This window comes from Mytilus trossulus, chromosome 3 (assembly GCF_036588685.1).
Source record: "Mytilus trossulus isolate FHL-02 chromosome 3, PNRI_Mtr1.1.1.hap1, whole genome shotgun sequence".
NCBI classification, from domain to species: domain Eukaryota; kingdom Metazoa; phylum Mollusca; class Bivalvia; order Mytilida; family Mytilidae; genus Mytilus; species Mytilus trossulus.
Genome location: NC_086375.1, coordinates 26101200 through 26117339, shown reverse-complemented (window position 1 = coordinate 26117339; position 16140 = coordinate 26101200). Strand labels below are relative to the sequence as shown.

The 16140-nt window shown below is 33.8% G+C and overlaps 1 protein-coding gene across 1 annotated transcript; it reads right to left on the bottom strand.

Moving 5' to 3' along the window:
* Nucleotides 1-776: 776 nt before the first annotated feature.
* On the bottom strand, nt 777-11479 carry LOC134711016 (uncharacterized). Its single transcript, XM_063571444.1, has 3 exons — nt 11222-11479; nt 6481-6537; nt 777-5697 (listed from the first exon to the last, which is right to left on the bottom strand). The coding sequence occupies exon 3, from the start codon at nt 5692-5694 to the stop codon at nt 868-870; it is 4827 nt and encodes a 1608-aa protein (XP_063427514.1). The 5' UTR covers nt 5695-5697; nt 6481-6537; nt 11222-11479; the 3' UTR covers nt 777-867.
* Between the last annotated feature and the right edge of the window lie 4661 nt (nt 11480-16140).

Here is a 16140-nt window from a genome sequence, read left to right as displayed (position 1 = left end):
GTCTTTGCTTCGACCAGCTTTGGAGGAGATATACAGAATTGATATAAATCAGCACAGAGGTTTACTTCCTATCTTATTTAGCCCCAATAATCATGTCAGACATAAGCCATTGTCATTACTTAAAACCAATAAATGTATTCTAATATGAGGAAGAAATTCGACATTTTAACAAAAAAAATTACTAATGATACTGACGATCCACCACAAAGTAATGTAAATAGAACCATACCAATAGTAAGCAAATACATATAAAAAAGACGAGGTATGATTGCCAATGAGACAATTCTCCACAAGAGACCAAATCAACACAGAAATTAACAATTGCTCTCCCAGCTACAAAATGTATCCAAAACCAAAGATGTAGAACATGTTCTATCATAATCATTTGGTAACTAATGTAATAACTGTCTCCCCATGTCTGCATTGAACATAAAAAAATATCAAATAAATAACACTCCTAATGCTCAGATCGGTTGTCATCGTGCAACACAGTTATTAACACCATATAGGAAAAACATAAAACTTTATTGTCATAAGACACTGTCAAACATCCAAACATACTATCCACACTCATCTGTGTCCACACTTGTATAAAATACAAATAGATTTAATTGAACAGAGATAGTATAATGTTAAATGAAAATCTTCTTGATAGACAATATATCCCTAATGACTGATATGCATTTAAATAGACTTTATATATACAATATGGAATGACACATAATAATTAGTCTCCATGTCAGAAATTAATGTAGAATTACAAATAAAACAATAAATATACAGACAAATCACGATATGCACACAAATGTATTTTTTTTTATCAGATCAAGTGGTTAAAAGAGTTTTTATAATCCTGTTTGTATTAGCTTATGATATTCCAAAAAAGCGTTTATAAACTTCTAATAGTTCAGTGCTATGTAACATCAAGTCCTTTGTTTCTTTGGAAATCATTTTGTCGGTGTTAGATGTATCAAAGATTGGCCAATAAGCTGCTCTGTCCCAAAACTGGGACATGAAAAATGGTGTAAGCGGTATTAGTTCTTTGTATTCTTCTGGCGCTTTTTTCAGCTTCTCTCTCCAATCATTTAGAGGCAACGGTTTTAAGTCCATGCCTTTAAAAATGTCACGGAAAGGGAATGTTTTGGAGTTAAACAAATGGTAGGCTTTGGGAAATCCATTACTTTCGTTGCAGATTCGGACTGCAATTTCTACCATTGCTTTCGCACAAAAGTCGACCGGTGTAAGGTCAAATGGAAAATCCATGTCGGGATAATAACCAAACTTTCTCATGCCAATCAAAGTAGACGCAAATAGATCGTTCTTGGGTCCTGATCCAGTAACTGAACATCCAGATATTCTTGCCGGTCTAAATATTGCTCCGCCAGGTAGATGATCTATTGCTTCCATTACGATTTTTTCGCTAGCCCATTTACTTTGACCATAGCCACCTTCAACAGCACAAGGATCGTCGAAAAAATCAGACTCGTAGCACATACGATGTTGGGGTTCTCCAGTTTTGGGTTCTGGTGGGAACAGAAATACGCTCAATGAAGAAGTCTGAAATATATATTTTTGAACTCCGGTCATGGCAAATTTAACAAATTCTTTGGTGCTGTCGACATTTGCAATTCTGTGATCTTCGTAATTAGTATTGAAATTCATCATTGCAGCATTCATGAACACTACATCAATAGCATTGCAAAGTGCGTTGTATATATCAGGTGCAATTCCAAGCTTCTCCTGGGAAAGATCAGATATAACTACTGCCACTCTTGTAGAGTAACTGAATTTCCATAAATTATACCGCCGCAGATTTTCTATGATCCTTCCAAGACCACGAGCTTCTGTCGTTTCTCTAACCATGCAGCATATATGTGCATTTGTCTGCTCCAGAAGTTGTGACAGTAAGTAAGCCCCGAGAAAGCCTGTAACACCAGATATTAGTATATTTCTTGGATATTTGAAATTACATTTAGCTGTAGACGGAGAAAAATACTGAAATTGGACGGCTCCTTTTTTACCAACACGTGTTCGATCATCAAAAGCTATTTGGGAATCTTTTAAAATCAAATCTCTGAGGTCGTGTTTATCTTTAGTGGGGCACTGTGAGGATTTTCTCAGAACATCTTTCTTGCGTTTTATAACTTCTGCAAACTCCTCAACTGTATCGGCAGTACCAAGATCGGTGAACGATAATTTAACGCTGAGTTTTTCTTCTAGTATCCTTTGCAGAAGAACCAGTTGTAAAGAGTTGCCACCGAGTTCTGTGAACGAACTTTGTCGATGAAGAGTATAAGCAAATGACTCTTCAAATTTAAGAAGGCTGCACCAAAGCTTAGAAATAGCCAGCTGTGTTTCATTTAAGTGACTTGATCCAACATACTGTTGCTGTTCATGCACGGACTCGTCCTTTTCTAAGAGCTTTCGGTCAATTTTTCCGTTTAGCGTCATTGGATAATCTATTACCTCTAACTTTTTAATATACGTTGGAATCATATATTTTGGCAGGACTTTTGTCAGATACTCTTTTAGTTCTGACGTGTAAACAAACGTTGGAGAAACATAAGCTGCAATGCTCATTTCTTTGAGTTTTTGACATCTGTGGACTACAACAACTGCAATATCTATTTTAGGATGTTGAATAAGAACCTGCTCTATTTCACTTAGGTCTACTCTCTGGCCTCGAATTTTCACCATATCATCTAGGCGACCTATATATGTTAATGTGCCGTCAGGATCCTGAAAGGCATGATCTCCGGTTTTGTACAGAAGTATATCATCTGACAACGGATTCCGGATAAATTTATCTGTGTTGTGATGACTTGCATGTCCTATATATCCTTTTGATAAGCCTAAACCACCAACGTATATTTCTCCAACAACATCAGGTGGGACAGGTTGTAGAAATTCGTCAAATAAATATACGCATGCGCCAGGAATCCCCTTTCCTATTGGAATGTCTCTATTGACATCTTCATGTCCAAGTCCTTTGTTGAATTTGTAGTTTGTTGCACAAACTGTTGTTTCAGTTGGACCATATGCATTGAAGAATTGTATATCTCTACCAGATGACGTCCACTTGACTGCTGTATTAAGAGTACAAGGTTCTCCAGCTGTTATGACTTTTTCCAAATTCGGGAGGTCTGATGGTTTATAAACATTAAGAGCGGATGGTGGCAAAGTAATGGTATTGACTTTCAGTTTGTTCATTGAAACGACAAATTCTTGTCCTAATCGTTCGTTCTCTCGTAGGACTGCTAAAGTTGCACCAGAAAATAATGCTGTAAATATTTCAGATATAGTAGCATCGAATCCTATCGATGCAAACTGGGCTATGATATCGTTTTCACTTAGACTCCACAGTTCTATTTGGGCCCTTGAAAGATTGAGAACTCCTGTTTTTGTAACTTGTACACCTTTTGGTCGGCCAGTTGATCCAGATGTATACATAATGTAACAAATATCATCATCCAATGGTGCAATAGACGATTTTCTCTTAGGTTCACGTTGGTTTCTTTGAACGGATTTTTCTTCTGGTTTGAATTCTACTATGACTATGTCTTCATCGCCAACAATACCAACTTTTGTTTTAATGTTTCTGATTTTTGTGAAGTCGGAGCTTTCATATGTTTCGGTTGTCATAATAAGAATGTTAACATCTGCATCTTTCATGGTAAAACCCAATCGTTCAGGAGGGTAGTCTAAAGGCAATGGCAGAAACGCTTTGTCTGCGTGAATGGCGGCCATTACTGATATGACGTAAGACAAAGAGTTTGGTAGGTGCAATGCCACAATTTTGTTCCCGAACTGAGGAGAACAGTCACGATCACTTATGAGTTTAGCTAATCTCTTTACTTCGTTGTAACATTGTTTGTAGGTCATGCTGCATTGCGTAGATGTTAATGCAACGTTATTTGGTGTAGCTCTGCATTGTTTTTCAAAAGCTGTAAAGGGTGGTTCTGCTATGATCTCCGGATGAGTATAAATTGGATAAAGCTGTCGCAACTCTTCTGTTGAAACCATGGACACTTCTGATAGTTTGGCATCATTTCCAATTTCAACCATAGATTTTAAAAATGTAGGAAAATGCTTCAAGACGTCTTTAATGTGTTCAAAGTCTTGTGAAGGTCTTTCATTATAAAGCAAATGCATCTCGGTTCCGAAATTTTCAAATAGGAGCAGGATGTTGCAGTCATGCAGAACTTTTTCTTTAAATTCCCGCTCTGATGATTTCTTAATCAGACTTCCAAGTACAATATTATGATGCGGAACTTGTTTCCGACCTCTCAATTCCGGATATCGATAGAACATGTCCATCAAGAACGAGTGTGACGAGTGGTGTTTCTGTAGTGATTCATGACAAGAATTCAAAATGGAGGACAATTCATCACGGATGTTGATTTTGAATAAACCAGGACAGATGTCGGAATACAAAGGAAGAGCTGCATCTGAAATTTTATCCTTATCTGCTAAAATACCTACACATATAGTTTTGATGCAACATATACGGGCCATAAATGCCAGAAACGCAGCTGAGAGGTAGTCGTTAACATCCTCAAAAGCAACTGGTAGTGGGATGTTGGGTAATTGTATAACAGCTGTTTTGACGTTGATTTCAGTTGATACATCTATGATGCCGGCAACTACATTCATACGTTGACGGAAAAAAGTTGTTGGTTCATAAGCAGCCATTTTATTCTTCCAAAACTGTTCTTTCTTCTTTATGTCTACTAGTGCATCAGTATTTAAATTGACAGTTGTCAATTTTGCTCCTGTATATAGGCTGTGGTCTTTGTAAGTGTTTTGAAGTGGATGGGTGCCATCTAAATATGCAAATGAAACGAAAAGGGGTTTATCAGCTGTGCTAACGACTAGAGTATCGTCAACAATATCTAAAATACACCCAGGATCTCCAGATTTATAGATTTCTCCACGAGCTGGTTCAACATTTGTTACTAAAAGAAATTCCCCTGATGCTGTAACAATTTTTGGACTAGCAAGCGCGTTGTTATGGTTACCAAATTCAAGTGATCTCGCTATATTGTATATTTCTTGTGACTTAGAGTCAAATGATAGCACTCCTGCGTTTGGAGGAATAGCATACAGACCAAAATATGATCTCCCTACTTGTGGTTGTATCTGTCGTTTAATGGTATCTTTTCTTATATCTGAGAGCAGATCTTCAAATGCCTGTTTAGCAGCTTCCTGACATTTAAGGTTAAGAGTCAAAGCTGAATCGTTGTCAGCAACAGTCACCTCCTTAAACTGTAGAATATCACCCGTATCTATTCCTATTTCAATGACGTGCCAACTGATCCCATGTTTCAATTCACCGTTCATAATTGCCCAGCTTGTAGAGTGGACACCAGCATACGCCGGAAGTGGGGAATCGTGATAATTGATTGACATCACACGTGGCAGCCTAAGAACATTTTCTTTGATTATACGTGGATTTGAAATACTGAATAAATAATCAAATTCTGCGTGCTTTAAAACATCTTCCATGTTAGCTCCTCTCTCCCAGTGACAAATGTTTCCATCTTCGCAGTATTTTCGAACGGCTGGAGTATTTGTAAATACGGTGATAACGTTGAATCTAAGTTCATTCAGGTTTTGCAAACAACAGAGCAGGAGATTTCCTTCCCCAATACACACACAAGGAATTGACTCTAACACACTGGAAGGTGGCATCATGAACTGGAAAGTATAAAAAAAAAGATTAACAAAAATCAACACCCACAACATAGAAACAACCATTTTTGTTTGTGCTCATCTACACAAAACTTCTGTACTATAGAACAAATTTAAGAATGTTTGTTTTGGGTGTGTTTTTTTTCATAATTGTTCCGAATTATGATATCACTATGTTTAAATATAGAGTTAAGTATATATCTGTTCCGAATATCATTTTTAAGTTGTTTATCATTTTTTTTTAATTTGATATATAAAAAGAAGATGTGGTATGGTTGCCAATGAGACAACTATCCACAAAAGACCAAAATGACACCAACATTAACAGCTATGGGTCACCGTACGGCCTCCAACAATGAGCAAAGCCCATACCGCATAGTCAGCTATAAAAGGCCCCAATAAGACAATGTAAAACAGTTCAAACGTGATAGTCTTTTTATTGATTTACCGATTGAGTTCTCATAAATTTTCAAAGAACAAAATAGTTAAAGAAATTTGATGCAACTGTCATGCAAGTGAGAGGTTTAGCGAGATACAAAACCAGGTAAGAAATTCCCTATACCAAGTCAAGAATATGTTATCAATTCGTTTGGTGTGTTTGAGCTTTTGATTTTTTTGCCTTCTGATTAGGCACTTTTTCCTCGGAGTTCAGTATTTTTATGATTTTACTTTTTTCATACAAACCTTATTCGTAAAAAAATTAAAGACGCGATATTTTGTATTATGGTTTTGTCGTATTCATATAAGTTGAAATGTGCACAGAATACTGAAAATCACAACTTCACTTACAGGTTCAGTAACTAAAATTGCCCTCTTCTAAGAATATGCATACATTCTTCATATAATCTGAAAAAGTTGAAAATATAAGATAAATATTTATTACAACAATGATCATGAGGAAATTATTACGCACGATAAATTCATTGATTATATTCAGTTTAAGGGACGAAACGACAAAAATACTTGAAAGCGAACACTTGAGAATAAACATTAACGACGTCTGACCTTCACCCTTATCAAGTCATCTATATGATTTATAAGGTCGAAATATTTGCCACTGGACTAAGGTTTCAATCAAAACCCCATTTAGTTGTACAAACTTGTGGTTAATCATTTTTATGAAAAATAATAGTTCTTTTAATAGTTATATAAATTAATTTTTGACTGAAAAAAACAACTTGGGCGTCTTACAGTGACATCGTTAATTAGTGATTTCTTCACAAAATATCCGCCTGTTGGGGGTAGAACATAATATGAAAAAAAACAAAATAAATTAGAAATTTTAACATTCGTTTAAACTATAAATTCAAAAGTCCACCGCTTTACGAAATAGTTATAACTTGAGTGTGGAAAAACTTAAAACTTGCAAATACAAAATGGTTCATAACGCTTGCTTCTGGAAGGATATTCGATAAAAAAAAAATCGCAGACATTTACCAACGACAATCACCGAATTACAGTCATCCCAAGCAAATTCAGAATGTGGCCGGGTTAAACATTTTTATGTGCGCTCAATCCTACCCCAACATAAGATACTTGTGTAAAAGCATAACATGAGAACAAACAATAAATAAAAAAAGTGTCTCACGAAGTAAAAAAAAACAACAAACAACTAACATACAAACGAAAAGTTACAAAGTTAGTATGTCTACAAGTGTACTATTTAGATAATAAAGAGTCAAAAGCGAAAGCTCATGTCTAATCTCACTAGATGGATTTAGAAAGTCCAGAATCAGGAATCATTTAGTCCAGTGATAAATCATACGACAGTGGTGGTAGAAAGTCGGTCACATGCCAGTGTAAGAATATAGGTCAGTAATAAGCAATAATGAAAGACCTAATAATATATAAATATGCTCGATATTACAGTAGTGTCTCGGTAATTAAGTACGTGGCTTATTTCTCGTCAATGTTTTTTAACTTAGTTGCAAGGTTCAGATGCGAACTTTAATAAAACCTATCTATAATAGAAATTAAATAATGGATGGTTGGATGTTGCCTTCTAAATTTTCCTTTTGGTGTATTTTTCGATGAGTAGCTGTTTTATAGACAGAAACCAAGCCAATTTATTCATGATACATATCTGTTCTTCTGGTATAACTATGGTTTTGGTTGAGAATTTCCTTCTTATTCATTTTAAGAAAAATAATGATCAAAATTTGCGAAAAATCTTTGAAAATTGCAGTTACTTGGAATCTCTGCACATGAGCACTGTTTTACCAAACGACTTATTTCGCCGTACCCGGAAGTCACCTTATGACCGAAAATGAATAGGCACTCACGCACTATCGTAACCTCTAAAACGTCCCGATTTGTGACTAGTGCTCTCATTTTGTGGACGAAATATATTGAAAGATGACCCAAGTGCTACATAAACTAAAAAAAATCGTTGAACTAAATAACTCATCAAAGATACCAGGATGAAAGTTTTGTACGCCAGACTACACAAAACTTAAATGGGATACTTATAAAAGTTTAAAAGGTCAAATAATATGCAAACTTGAAGAACATTGAGGTTCCAAACTTCAAAAAGGGTTTTGCCAAATACAGCTTATGTAATCTCTTCCTGGGGTTGAATGGAAATTAATTTTACTTTTCTCAAGAAACTACTTGTACAGCCAGTTTTTAGTAATTTTTTTTATTATCTATAATTGGATTTTTTTTTGCTCGGAAAAAACAATTTTAGCATTTTCATAGAGAAACACTAAGGCAATCGAGTCAATTCGTCATAGAAAATTTATACGGACTACTTAGTCCACTATATGTCCGCGTTTTGGTAGTTTTTAAGACAAATTAAATTGTATAGTTATTTGTGTCGATTGCCTTTTACAGCTTTGGTTTTTGGGATATTGCAGTGATGATTCGTAAGAACAATACTCTGACAAAAATTGGATGTAACACAAAAAAGTTTCACATTAGACCTTAAAAACCTTTAAAACTTAAGTTTAAAATTTTAAAGAGTATTAATTATAGGCCCAGTTGCATTGATAGTTTAAAAAAAAGGAAGAAAACACTGTCAAACGCTTAAACATACTATTTACACTGATATGTTTCCACACTTGTAATCATTTACAAATATTTATTTTAAAATAATGACGAAAATTCGGAGATCGGTAGGGATATTCTTCAGTTAAAATCTCTCATATAAAAGCTTACATTTCTCAATTCAGACTTGACATTTCTCACTTCTATATTTTACATATCTCACTTTCAAGTTTACATTTTCACTTCAAAGTTTAAACAGTATAAGCAATGTTAAGTGGGAAGTAGAAAATGTCAGGTGTACATTGATTACTTCCAAGTTCGAATTGGAAAATGTCAAGTTTGAATTAAGAAAAGTCAAGGTTGATTGAATAATATGGACTTGGAATTGATAAGTCAACTGCAAAGTTAGAAATGTCAACTACAAAGTTAGAAACGCCAACTTCAAAGCTAGAAATATCAACTTCGAAGGTATAAATGTCAACTACAAAGTTCAATATGAAAGGATAAATGTCAGCTTGGTAAGAGAAATGTCAATTTGGAACTGAAAACGTTAAATTTGCAAGTGAGTCTGAAGCAAGAAGTGTCAACATTGATATAAATAAACCAAATAAAAATAGCATTTGCCTTCTAGTTTTCATACTTAAACAGATACCGTAAAATTGAGAATGGAAATTGAGAATATGTCTAAGAGACAAAAACCCGACCAAAGAGTAGACGACAGTCGTAGGCCACCAATGTGTGTTCAACTCAATGAGAAAAATCCCGCACCGAAGGTGGTCCTTATTTGACCCCTAAATAAAATTGTGTACAAGTTCAGTGAAAATGGACGTCACACTAAACTCAAAAACCTATCAATGAACTAAAATTAAAAAAAAAACATACAAGACTAACAAGGGCAACACGTGTCCATTTGACTTGACTCCCGGTTTCATTCAGGGCTGCACTTGTCCTCAAATATTGTCATCAGCAAATTTCAACTTAACTCAGATTATTTAAAAAAAAGAACAAACTTTGATTCTTTAAAAGATCATTTTTTTTAAATCCTTAATGCTGTGTAAAAAAAATTAACGGTACCAATTTTCTTGCACCAGATGCGCATTTCGACAATACATGTCACTTCAGTGATGCTCGTGGCCAAAATATTTGAAATCCAAAGCTTATATAAAAGATGAAGAGCTATAATCCAAAAGGTCCAAAAAGTATGATACAAAAATAATCTGAATCAGGGCGTAATGCAAACTTTATTTATGCTAAAAATTGAAAAATAAGACAAAAATGGGCGTTATAATACAAATATGGCATCATTTAGGCGCCATGATGTCATAGGTTTTTCACAATATTTCTTTTTAAATTTTGTAGAATATTGTCCAATTTGGAATAATACCAAAATGAAAGGGCCAGTTTTAATCTTTTGAAAGTCTTATAATTAACATAAGTTTTTGAACTGATCTGGTTATATTTTTAAGCAATATTTTAGACCCTGCCTTAATATTCATAATTTTTTCATCATATTTATTTTTTAAATCGTAAAGGGACGTAATTTGCTGTGTTCAAAAATTTGATTATGACGTTGCTTGATATTTCCTTAATATTCAGTTTTTAGCAGGTATTCCAGAGAAGGCACATATACATTTTTGCTGTTCATGCTTGGGACAACCATTTGGTTTTACGGTATAAGTGATCTCAGATTCTGAACTTTTCACAACATGTTTATAACTGACATTTTTTCAATGAAGCGTTGTTTATATTTTCGTTCCTTATTCACCATACCCCTAACAGTATGCGCAGGATCTATTAACATCTTTAGGTCCATCGGAGATCAACCCCGGTTTGTGGTGTTTTTTTTTTTTTCTTTTAATCGTTTATTTTTTTTTTGGGGGGGGGCATTCTTTGCTGGGATTTCTTCGAGTTCAGAATTTAATTCATCTATCGGCAGTGCAAGATTTTTTTTTTTCTAATAAAATAGCACTTTTTCATCTAAACCTTTCATCTTCATGTCGACAAATATAATCTATGAAACTTCGCGAATGTAAAATTTTATAGGATGCTGAACTAAGTGTGGATAGCAGCATACTGTTCATTTTAAGGACGAATTAGAAAGTATCAAGATAAAGGACTACAATCTTAAAGAAGATACACATCAATTGTTCATACAGAGATTTACAATGAAAAAATACAGCAAATTGATATTCTTATAGGATGCTGAAACGAAAATGGTTAACGGCATACTGTTCGTTTTTAAGGACAAATCAGCAAGTATCAAGATGAAGAACTACAATTCTGAAGGGGAAAATGTAAATCTTGAAGACAATTAACAATTAAAAGCACCTATTCTTTGATATATAGTAAATTATTGGATAATTATCGCTAGCACACGCAATAATTGATGTTTTAATTCCAGGAACATATGTCCTAATCTACTAGCTCACACTTGGAACGAACAATGTTGTGTGTGTATTTACAAAACATTTAAAATTTGTGTTCCTATGTTTGTTTTATTTTGCTTTAAACCTTTAAAATAATTTACAAGCTGCAAAAAACATACCTATCCTGGCCTTCCTAACCCCAGAACAACACCGGTGGTGGCTCTCTGAAAAAGTTTGTCTTTCTGTTGACTTATCTCTGATGAGTCCATTTGGGTTATTTGGTACACCGTGGTCAAATATTATCAAGATTACAGCAAACTTCTGACCCTAGATTAAAGACATGGTGACCAGTGGGTTCAATAATAATAATGATTATATCCTTTTACGTTGCATGTATGTCCAGAAAGAGAATCTATGATCAATCTCACTGCATCACTTAATTTTGCCTTAACAGTACTGTCCATAAGGTTTCTTATCTCAATTGAGATTATGAAATATTATCCGTGTATGATTGCATATTTTTATTTATTCACTGATATGATATGTCTATGCATGAACATATTGAATTGTACTTTTATTTTTTCATAATATTTTATAAAAAGGGGTGAAAGATAATAGTACACATGACATAACATAGAAAACCAAAGACTAAGCAACACGAACCCAACCTAAAAACTTGGGGTGATATCAGGTGCTCCGGAAGGGTAAACATATCCTGCTCCAAGTGTGGCAATTTCCTGCTCCACATGTGCACTTATCAATATGATACTTTTTCAAGAATAACAATTATTCGTTAATATTGAGGAAAAAAGAGTTTTAAAACAAATATATCAAATTACTTAAACATGAATCAGAAGATACCAAGCCGGGGAATTCAAAAACTAAAAGAAAACTTGAATCAGAAGATACCAAGCGGGGGAATACAAAACTAAAAGAAAACTTGAATCAGAAGATACCAAGCCGGAGAATTCAAAAACTAAAAGAAACTGTAAACGCTGAGACAAAAAAAACCGCAGAGAAATAGTGGCAGAAGATAATAGTATACATGACACAACATATAAAACTAAAATTCAAATTCAAAAACTAAAACACCAAAACTGACCTAACCACTGAATAAATTTGTTAAAACCGCTACAGATAACATTATACGTGTCCCACCTTTCAGATTTTATCGAATCGGAGAAAACATAGTAAGTTGGGGTCAAAAGGTTGAACCGCACCAACATCGGTACCTGGGTTCAATTGATACATGGCAAAGTCTTTAAAACAATCAATATATTCAATTCAATTCAATTCAATTCAAAGTTTTATTGCCATATAAACTTTACAGTTTGTGACATATAACAACAACAATAACAAATAAAGACAATAACTAAGTAACTCAATATATATATACAAATTACAAACTTAATTGATGTCGGATTTATCTTTTTGTTCAGTGTTTTTCGTTTGTTGATGTGGTTCGTAAGTGTTTCTCGTTTCTCGTTTTTTTTTATATAGATTGGTCCATTGGGTTTCCTGTCGGAATTGTTTTACACTAGTCATTTTTGGCCCTTTATAGTATTTGTCTCATTTGCACTCATACCGCATCCGGTAGTTATAACTTTTTTTATCTATATTTGTATGAAACATTAGGTCTTATGATGTTTGTATTTGGTCAAAGCATTAACTGCATATTAAAGTTGTGATAAATCTGAATTACATTTTCTTGCTTCATCTCATTCCCAGGTCTTGTTTTTTCCTTTTTTAGCAGAATCAACTTATTTGATTTATATTTTTTTCTCGTCCTCATATTTTATCCAAATGACGTGGATCTAGCAAATAACCAATTATAGTACGAAAAGCATGAACTTTCACATCACGCTATGAACTATGTGGCCTTACAGACAGCTTGATTTCATTCCGGTCAAAAATCTATAAAAAAAGTAATATAAACGGCTACGAGTATAAGCCAGTATCTTGACGTCATGAATATGAATTCATACATAGGCGAAATAGTTCTTTATGAGTTCACTAAAATTAGATATAGACAAAATATTTAGTATATTTTTAGGAGATTAAAGTTAATATACGGAGTTTGCCAATAACTGAATACTGCCTTTCGCTCTCAAAGACATCCCATTTAACATGCAGTGAGTTTACATCATAAAAAGTACACACTTTTTAAGAGTGAGTTGGTCGATTTTGCACCCCTATAAACTGCTTCAACTCCTTGTTCAAAATCGCGTCTTTTAGAATAATTTTATAATAAACTAAAAAAAATATAGACAGAAAGGGTTTGATGTTGTAATTCCCATTGACAATAAAACGCAAGAATATAGTTTAATTGATGCATAGAAGACGAAACGAAAGATACCAGAGGGATAGTCAAACTCAGATTGAAAACAAACTGACAACGCCATGGCTAAAAATAAAAAGACGAAAAGATAATTAATTGTAGAGAAGACACAAAGACTTAATTGATGCATTATGATAGTATATTAATGAACTTTGAAGGACTTTTTAGGTGGGTGACACAATTACCATTATTTAGATTTACACAAATATACTTCTGGTAATTTCTGGTAATTTCTGGTAATTTCTTCAAACCATGAACGTATCTGATCATCTTTACTGATGACCTTGAAGCACGTTTTATAATACTAAGGAAATGATAGTCTTACCAAATTGGTCAATAATTTCTATATTTAGGAACCATATGGCAGTTTCAGACCCATTCATTATATAACCGGACCAATTGAAAACACGTAAGCAGCTATCAAGGTTGATTATAGTACATGAGAATGTAACATTACGATGTGATATAGTCCATCCTTCTGACTGTAGGTAAACTAGATCACGGATAAAAGTACTAAGATATCATTTGGGTACATAGATTAATTAAACTAATTTTACAATTTTAAAGCCATCAAATTTTGCAATCAACGAAATAAAACGTTGGTTTTTAATAAATTACTTGTTAAAATTCTTTGAAAAAACAAACAAAGAAAATTTTCAGCAGTTTTTACACTTTTATATATATATTGTAATATATGAGTTTTAAGAAATATAAACAGTTCTTGTACGAACTCTAGAAACGAGTTACATGTACGTGCAGAAAATTATACCCCAACATTTTACTACTAATGCAGGGTTCTTTTTCTCAAGAAATCTAATGAATCATATAAAATTAAATAGAAACATTATAGAAGATCGTAGGCGATATTAACGATTATCTTGGGTAATCTATACTATTAAACGAGAAGACCTCATTTTGGGTGTCGCTTCTCTTCCTTCCACAATAAATCAATCATCATGCCTCCGTGTCCTATAGGTAACATGCATAGTCGCATTTGTCATCCATTCTTATGATTATTCAGATTGAGTTATTTTGGGAGAAAAACGACAAAAAAGGAGTCCGGAAATGATTCATTCATCAGACTGCTTTTTAGTCATAGATAAGACTTCCTGTTTGCACAAATACAACCAATCGTATGATAGATAACCAAAAAAAAATTAGATAAGCCAATCAGAGCGTTTTCAATATCATGGTGTTTAGATCGCAAGAACCACAACTTAGTACTATGATACCTCCTTAAAACAATTATTTTTCGCGTTTATCTACATGTAAACTACGATTATACTTCTTTAATATATAGAGAATCTCTATATTCTGTCTTCTATATTTTTTTTTTTAGATGTTTACTATTCAAGAGGTTATACCAGTTGCATTTATATTAAAATACGTAAAACATGTGACACAAGTACAACCAATCGTAGAGCGTTCTCTATATCATAGTGTTTAGATAGCAAAAATCACAACTAGTACATCCCTTAGAGAGGACAAATATTTTTCGCGTTTATCTACAAAGGGGTCATACCAGTTGCATTTACTAGTATATTAAAATAAGTAAAACATGTGACACAAGTACAACCAATCGTAGAGCGTTCTCCATATCATGGTGTTTAGATAGCAAAAATCACAACTATTATATCCCTTAGAGAGGACAAATATTTTTCGCGTTTATCTACAAAGGGGTCATACCAGTTGCATTTATATTAAAATAAGTAAAACATGTGACACAAGTACAACCAATGGTAGAGCGTTCTCCATATCATGGTGTTTAGATAGCAACAATCACAACTATTATATCCCTTAGAGAGGACAACTATTTTTCGCGTTTATCTACATGTAATCTGGTCCGAGTACACAGTTATCGTCCTTTGATTTGTCCTTAATGTGGACAGTGTGTTACTTGCCAATTTTTGTTATACCCCTTCCAAATTTAATTCTCCATGTGTTATGCCTCATATAGCAAGTTGGGGATTGAAATGACACTGTAAAAAAATTTGGGTCATAAATATTTAGGTAAAGTAGTGATAAGGTTCAGCCGAAAAAGGTAAAAAATTAGCACTTCGGAGTCTTTCAAAAGATTTCAAGACCCCCTTAACACAAAATTGTCCATATTTTGAGTTAGAGCTGATGAAGTTTTCTATAATTTTGATATAATTTGTCCCAAAGGTAGTACAACACACTGTAAAAATATTATTGAGAAAGCGCAGGTGGGATTTTTTTTATTTACATTTATTGTCTAAAAGAAATGCACTACGAAATAACTGTGTGCTCGGACCATCTACGATTATACTACTTTAGTATATAGAGACTCTCTGTATTCTGTCAGGGAATTTCTATATATAATTTATCGTTAAAAGGGAAAATAGTAATTTGGCAAAAATGAAAGTAAGGTAGAGATTAGAGGGAGACAGGACTTTAATTTTTCGGGGCGTCGGGATCGGGTGTTTTTAAGCTCGGGATTTGGGGATTGATCTTTACGGGATCCGGGAATATATTTTTCGATTTCGGGATATGAATTTCTTTAAATTCTGCATCTCGGGATTTCATGGTTTTAAGCCAGGGATTTCGGGATCAGGACCCCAACGATCGACAACCCCTTAAATTAGCCTTTGTCGGTATTAGTCATTTATACATGATTCAAATCCTACCATTGGCATATTAATAAGGCTCTAAAAAAAAAGCACTGATGGATTGTCATAGAAGCATATTTTTAGACTAATAATGGTCTATATATAAGCAGTTACATTTATTTCATGTTTGAAA